Source organism: Mesoplodon densirostris, chromosome 8 (assembly GCF_025265405.1).
Source record: "Mesoplodon densirostris isolate mMesDen1 chromosome 8, mMesDen1 primary haplotype, whole genome shotgun sequence".
Taxonomy (NCBI): Eukaryota; Metazoa; Chordata; class Mammalia; order Artiodactyla; family Ziphiidae; genus Mesoplodon; species Mesoplodon densirostris.
The window spans coordinates 19,475,071-19,482,466 of NC_082668.1; the positions used below are offsets into that span (position 1 = coordinate 19,475,071).

A 7,396-nucleotide genomic window follows, 5' to 3' on the forward strand; every position below is an offset into this window, starting at 1 on the left:
CTGAGGATTCTTAAGTGCGACCAAAGGTCCCTATATGAGATGAAGCACTGGACAGGGTGGAGGTGGGGAGTTCTCTTCGGGTAATGAGATTCCCTACGAGATCTTGAGTGAGGTCTCTTGGATGTGTAGACCTGGGGACACTTGTTTTTTTTGTCTAACTCCTCCCCCTTCCCCACGCCCAGAGGCTGAGGCTGTGGATGTGGAGAAGGAAGGGGTGAGGGTGCTGAGCGGGCAAACAAAGCCACCTGTGCATCCATCCTTCAGGAAGCTCTGAGCACAACTGATCTGGGAAAACAAACAGGACCAGCTGCTGGGGGATGGAAGGGGGGCTGGAGGTGGACCAGCCTGGTAGAGAAAGGAGGCCAGAAGGGGGTCCATAGTACAGAAAAGGGACAGGGATCCCAGAGCCCCATTCTAGCACACCAGTAAGGGCTGCCTGACAGCCCCTTCCCCTCAGTGGCTCATTCTTCTCTTTCTTGATGATTATGAGGCCCAGAGCCAGGGAGGGGTCTGGAGGGATGTGGGGAGCCTGAGAGAGTCTAGAGATCTGGGTAACTGGCTATTGGCAGTGTCGGTGGGTGTGCCCATTTCTGAGAGAGCTGGTGAAGACAGAACTGAAAGCCATGGACTATCCTGTGTTGGCAGTGGGACCTACACACCATTCTCCCGATGAGGGAACTGAGTCAGAGGAGGGGAGAAGCTAGCTAGCGCCACACAGCTACTTAGTGCAGAGCCAAGATCAGAATATAGGACTAGACACACACTCCTCCTGTGGAATACGGTGGTCCCACCAACACGGAAACTGCCCTAGCTCCCGAAAACACAGCGTCCACCCTCTGACAGCCACCCCCGCACCCTCGGGACTAGACTGGGTGACCGCGTCACTGACCAGCGCAGACGCACAGCCTGACGCACTCGCCACCGGCGCCCCTCCCGACCTCAGCCTCAGATCAACTCCCCCTTCCTTTCCCCGCCCCCCGTCCCCACCGCTCCGGCGTTCTACCCAGAGCGGCCCCCGCGCCCCCCCTGGTGGCCGAATCCAGAATTGCTGGATAGAGATGGGGGAGGAAGAGAGAAGGAAGGGAAGAGATTCGGGCCCTCACTTCTCACCGCTGCGATAGCCCTAACTAGTGAAACCGAGACAAACTGCCGGGTCACGAACAGCCCAGGACTGTTTCTTGCCTCCCTCGATAGCTTGTATTTCCCCTTTTTGGGTTTGGGGAAAATTATACCCTATTTGTCCAAACCCCCTCTAGCATAGGGAGTCAGGGGGCTGCGCATGGTTCTGACCACATCTGCAGTCAAACCTGGTTGTGGCTGTCCCTGCTCTGACTTAAAACCGCCAAACTGGGCTTTACTCTCTATGTTATAGGGCCTTGTACTTTTGGCATTCACCTTCACACACGTTGTGATCCTTGACAGCAATTACTCACCAGTGAAAAGTGAGACTCAAGGGAGACTCCAATTTCCCCCAGTGCCTGTTCAGGGGTGGGGAGGTCGGTGGGATGGGCAAACCGTCACCCCCCACTGTCACTGGAGAATTTCCTCTACACCCCTTCCCCCATGGACATTTGGCCCAACCTCACCACCCTGTTCACTCACTCATTCGAGAATTTTATTGAGCACCTACTATGTGTCCAGCACTGTGCTAGGTTGGAGGATAACAACTGAAAATGAGACTGACACAGCCCCTGCCCCTTTATTTTTATTTTTTATTTTATTTATTTATTTATTTATTTTGCGGTACGCGGGCCTCTCACTGTTGTGGCCTCTCCCGTTGCGGAGCACAGGCTCCAGACGCGCAGGCTCAGCGGCCATGGCTCACGGGCCCAGCTGCTCTGCAGCATGTGGGATCTTCCCGGACCGGGGCACGAACCCGCGTCCCCTGCATCGGCAGGCGGACTCTGAACCACTGCGCCACCAGGGAGGCCCCCCCCCTGCCCCTTTAAATGGAGCTTACAGTCTAGTACAAAAGGAAACACTCAGTACAGCCATACACAAAAGATGAAAAAGACAACTTTATAGAGTAATAAATGCTAAAAAGAAAATAGGGTGATGTGATGGACAGTAAATACCAGGAACAGCATCACCCAGGTGGTATAAAAGGAGCCAGAATGCCAAGATCTTGTGACTAAGATGCTCCAGGTAACAGGAGCAACAAATGCAAAGGCTCTGAGGCTGGAGTGAGCTTGGCAGTTGGGAGAAAGCATAGAAGGCAGCATAACTAGACTTCCGGATTTGGGGCAGCTGCATCTGGCCTGTGAGCCCTTTTAGTCACAGGAGGTTGGGTGGCAAGAGCACTGGCTTTGGAGTCAAAAGGTCTAAATTCTAATCTTGCTCTGACACTAGCTAGCCATGTGGACTTGGAAAAGGCCCTGTACCTCCCAAGCCTCAATTTCCACATTTGTTCACCGAAACCTACCACTTTGGACTGTTGAGTCTAAAAGAGAAGCACTTGGTTCATGGGAACAACAAAATATTAGTTTCCTTCTTCCTCACCCCTCTGCTTCTGCTGGAATACCCCCTCCATTAAGGAACACTCTCAATTTTACCAGAAGCCTTTGTGTCTCCTTGACAGCCATGATGGTTAGGAAATTCTGTTGCAAGTTGTGAGGAAATTTCCTCCCTAGAACTTTCCTGGGGGCCCAAGCCTTTCCCGCTAAATTTCTCCCTCCCCACACCCTACCTTCCCCCCTCCCCCCACCGTACAAGGCAGTGGGATTGGGGGTAAGAGCCTAAGACCTATAGTCAAAACGGAAACCCAGGCTCACACCTCAGCTGGGCCGCTTCTCAGCTGTGACACCTCCCCGACTGCGTTCCGGTACCCTTCTGGGCCGCAGGATCATCTGTGAAACGCAAGGGAATAACACCGCCTGCCTCAACTGGTCGGTGCTACAATTAGCTGAGATCACGCACGTAAAAGCTCTGAGTAGAGGGTCTGGCCCGAACTAGGCGCTCAATAATCAGCTGCTAGATCTCAGGCTGACGTCGTGGCCGGAAGCCCCAAAACTGGGAGCTCTGTCTGGTGGCTGGGAACGCCACGGTTCCGGCCGCGCTGAAGTTGAGATGTTCTTCCTATGTGCGGTAGCGAGCCACTCCCTGAACGCTTTGCAAATCCGTGCCTTCCCTTGGGCGGTTTATGTTTCCTGCACTCAGCGCCGCCTTGCGGCGAGTCCTGGTCATCGCCTCTTCTCAGCACCTCTGCGCGAGAAAACTTCGGGAGCTCGGCACCGGGTCCGGGGACACGATCTTGGGAGGAAACGGGCCGCGTTGGCCTACCCTCCAGGGAAAAGAGGGCTGAGGGTCGTGAGGAAAGTCTCTTATGGGGAACCTTGTCTACTTCCTCCCTAGCGTCGCCCCAAAGAGAGGCCTCGACCTCTAAAGAAAAGGAGTTTAGACGCTGGGAAGAACTTCCGCAACTCGAGCCAGGAAAGCGCGGTTTTAGCGGGGTGGCCACCGGGGGGCCTGGTACCTCTATCCCTGAAGGTCTCGGCCTGGCTCAGGTCCCCCAAAAAGAAAAAGCGGAGTCAGCCTCGGCTGTGGCGAGCGCCGGACATGTGTCTCAGCACTTTCTATTGTAATCCCCGAGGGCTGGGGCCAGGTCAGCGGTTGCGGGAGAGGCCGCGGCTCGCCCGGGGACACCAGAGCTGACCGCAGCTTGCCCGCTGACTCAGCTCCCCCCACCCCAGCGGGAGAGGGCGCGGAGATGGGGCGAGGCCTGGTATAAAGCCCCGCACGCCCAGCTCGCGCGCAGCCTCGCTTCCGTCAGTACCGCGCTCACCCACCCGGTGAATACTCGGTGCTGGGGCGCGGTCTCTTCGGGAGGGGGAGGGCGAGATGGGGAAAAGGCGCTGGCAGCCAGGGTCCAGCCCGCGGTCCTTCACCTCCCATCGGGGTTGGGCGGGGTTGCGCGGGCCTGGGCGGGGAGTGGGCTCTCGAGACGCTGAGCGCTTGGTCCCGTCCCTGTCTGCAGCGGCATGAGCAGCGCCCCCGCGCAGGGCCCAGCGCCCGCCAGCCTCACGCTTTGGGATGAGGAGGACTTCCAGGGCCGCCGCTGCCGGCTGCTGAGTGACTGCACCAACATCGGCGAGCGCGTAGGCCTGCGCCGGGTGCGCTCGGTCAAGGTGGAAAATGGCGCGTGAGTGATGCCTCGGCGCGGTTGGGCTGGGTTGGGGGGCGCCAGGTTCCCCTGGCGCAAGCTCCGAGACTGGGTCCCAGTCCTCCATTCCCCAGACTGTATGTAAGCCCTGGCTGAGAGAGACATGGAACATATCTGGGCTTCCTCAAAACTCCCCACCTGCCCCAAAACAAATCATGAGAAAGATTGTATCCGCGTGTGAGCTAAAGGGATAAAGGCGAGAAGCGACCCTTTGCGGGACTCCGTGGGGCCAGCCTGAACCCTGAAGGGGTTCCCAGTGTAATGCTGACCCTTCCAAAGTTAGATGGCTCTAAGCTTCGTTTAGCAAAAGAAGCCAAATCCCTTCCGCCCGCCCCTCCCTGGTCTCCTAGACACTGGGGCCCTCAGGAAAGCTGAGGCCCCTGAGCTATTGCACTTTGTTGCTACCACAGGTTGCTACCGCAGGTTAGGGGGGTTCCTACACCTACCTTTGCAGGGGCCAAAATCCTTGCGGTAGGAGTGCCTGGTCGGGTGATCCTCGTAGACTGGAAAGTTCCTTCCAGCCTGGGGGCCCTGAGCTGGAAGCCTGGACCCCTCAAACCCCAGATAGCAGCCAGCTTAGGGTCTTTAGCCTCTAGAGGGGCGGGGTTGTCTTGTGATGGGTGTGTTAAGGGAAAGGCCTTGGGTGGAGACAAAGATCGGTTCTGTAGCAAGCAAGGGGGAGGGGAGGAATGAATGAGGCTGGGGCAGATGCCTCGCAGCTTCCATTATCTTTCCCCAGGTGGGTGGCCTTCGAGTACCCCGACTTCCAGGGACAGCAGTTCATTCTGGAGAAAGGTGACTATCCTCGCTGGAGTGCCTGGAGCGGCAGTGGCGGCCACCACAGCGACCAGCTGCTGTCCTTCCGGCCAGTGATCTGCGCGGTGAGCACAGCCCTCCCCCTCCTCCTCTGCATCCTAGCTCCTAGCTCCAGGCCCTGACCCCACCACAGCACCTGGAAAGACCGTCCACTCACTGTACGGGGGGTGTAAACACAACTCCTAGATGGGGAGGAGTGTCCTTGCTTCCCAGAACCAGAGAGGTCTCAGAAATTTTGGAACGTGGGCCTAAGCCAGGCATCGGAAATCAGCACCACGGACAGCCCCCCGATACCGTGCCCCGGTCTTGAGCCCCGTTCCTCACACCCAGTCGTCCACATGTCCGCACGTGTCAGCGAGCGCTTCTGTTGTCGCACAGCACTGTGAGGTGGGGTGACTGCTCTTAACCTCACACATAGGTGTGGAAATGGGGCTCAGAGGGCAAAGTGATTTGACCCTGGTCACACAGGTTAGTTAACGTGAGAAGAGAACTCAATCAGGGATCAAGGCTGAGAAGGGGTTAGTCTCTGTGTGTATGTTTGGGGGGAAGGGGTTGGTAATGAATCAAATACACTGGAGGGGAGGATCTCAATTCCCATTTCTGCTGATTTATCTACCTTACTGGTGAGGCTGGGGCTGTGTGGTGGAGGACAGAAAGCAGGTGCTGACTCAGCCCAGTTTCTCCATCCCAGGAGGCCAAGGAGCCCTGCAGGGGGAAGGCCCTGGGACAATGGGAGCCCAGACTCAACAAACACTGATGCCCCGGCCTTACGTTCTGACTTTGCTCTCCACCCTTCTCTGGGTCTTACCCTATGAGAGGCTATGCCCAGGGTGCTGGGCAGGGGATTGACAGTCAATGCTTCCTTAGGGAAACTGTCTTGCTTAGTGGACCAGATTTCCCTCAGGACCTCTGATTTTCCTCCTGCAAAACATGTCCATGTCAAAAGATGCTCTCTGGGCTTCCCTGGTGGCGCAGTGGTTGAGGGTCTGCCTGCCGATGCAGGGGACGTGGGTTCGTGCCCCGGTCCAGGAAGATCCCACATGCCGCGGAGCGGCTGGGCCCGTGAGCCATGGCCGCTGAGCCTGCGTGTCCGGAGCCTGTGCTCCGCAACGGGAGAGGCCACAACAGTGAGAGGCCCGCGTACCGCAAAAAAAAAAAAAAAAAAGATGCTCTCTATCCCTGACCTGGAAGTGTCTCTGGGAACACCCCCCTCAGTCTCACCACCTCAATCCAAAGCCATAGAAGGGACCAGGCTGGGGACCTCTGAGCATCCCAACTTCCCAGACTGATATGGAGCTGATGGAGTGAACTCTGGGTGTGTTTATGGACCCTGTGTCTTTACAGCTTATGCTGGGCAGAGTGTTGGGGGAGTCGGGCTGAGAATGTATCCTCTTTGGAGGGCCTGACCTGTCCACCCCTACCTTCTTGTGCCTCAGAACCACAGTGACAGCCGCGTGACACTGTTTGAGGGGGAAAACTTCCAGGGCTGCAAGTTTGAACTCAATGATGACTACCCATCCCTGCCTTCCATGGGCTGGGCCAGCAAGGATGTGGGTTCCCTCAAAGTCAGCTCTGGAGCGTGAGTCCTGGGACTGGAACAAGGAAGAAGAGCAGGGAGGCAATGGGGACCAGGGAGGAGGGTGGGGAAAAGTGATGGGGGTGCTAAGAGACACAGTAAAGAGAGACACTGGGGGCTAGGGGACAGGGGGAGTGAGGTCATGGGAGACTGAGAGGCAAGGGGAAGTGAGATGATGGAGACAGACTGGGAGGGATGGGGCAGGTAATAGGAGAATGAGTCGGGGGAAACGGGGGGGGGGGTAGAGGAAGGGATTGAAAACATGGGTGAGGGGGCAATGGAGGGTGGGAATAGGAGACAAGATGAAGGTGTTAGGAAGACCTGGAGCAGTGGACAGGGCAGGGAGAGATCCATGTAGGGAAAACAGAAGCCATGGTTTTGGAGCTGGGGATTGGGAGCTGAGAAAGGAGGACCAGCCATGGAGGACATCGGTGGGGGTGGGGGCAGAGCCTACTTACCACCCCTGTGCCTTCACTGGCCTAGGTGGGTGGCCTACCAGTACCCAGGCTACCGGGGCTACCAGTATGTACTGGAGCAGGACCGCCACAGTGGGGAGTTCCGTAACTACAGTGAATTCGGCACGCAGGCCCACACTGGGCAGCTGCAGTCCATTCGGAGAGTCCAGCACTAAGCTCCACAGCCCCGGCGCCTCCCCTGAAGACCCTCAATAAAGGCTCCTGAACCTGCCTGCCCCTCTTGCCTCCTTTTTGGTGTCTTGCTTTGCAATTTCCATCCTTATCCTTCTGAGGGTCCCTCTCTGCCAACCCTCCCCTCCCCTCTGGCTCCAGGACCCTTGACTATGGAGCATACACTGGCTTAGGATGTATGTGGCTGATGGGTCTAAG

At 57.1% G+C, this 7,396-nt stretch overlaps 1 protein-coding gene across 1 annotated transcript; it reads left to right on the plus strand.

Moving 5' to 3' along the window:
- The first annotated feature begins 3,977 nt into the window (after window positions 1–3,977).
- CRYBA2 (crystallin beta A2) lies at window positions 3,978–7,182 on the plus strand. The gene is made up of 4 exons (XM_060107260.1): window positions 3,978–4,138; window positions 4,899–5,040; window positions 6,412–6,554; window positions 7,035–7,182. Exons 1-4 carry the CDS (start codon window positions 3,978–3,980, stop codon window positions 7,180–7,182), a joined length of 594 nt encoding a protein of 197 aa, XP_059963243.1.
- The last annotated feature ends 214 nt before the right edge of the window (window positions 7,183–7,396 follow it).

Excerpts from the sequence above, each read along its gene's own strand:
- CRYBA2 (XM_060107260.1), top strand. The coding sequence starts at position 3,978 with ATGAGCAGCGCCCCCGCGCAGGGCCCAGCGCCCGCCAGCCTCACGCTT. Across the intron at positions 4,139-4,898 it reads GTCAAGGTGGAAAATGGCGC|GTGGGTGGCCTTCGAGTACC; the intron begins GTGAGTGATGCC and ends ATCTTTCCCCAG. Across the intron at positions 5,041-6,411 it reads TCCGGCCAGTGATCTGCGCG|AACCACAGTGACAGCCGCGT; the intron begins GTGAGCACAGCC and ends CTTGTGCCTCAG.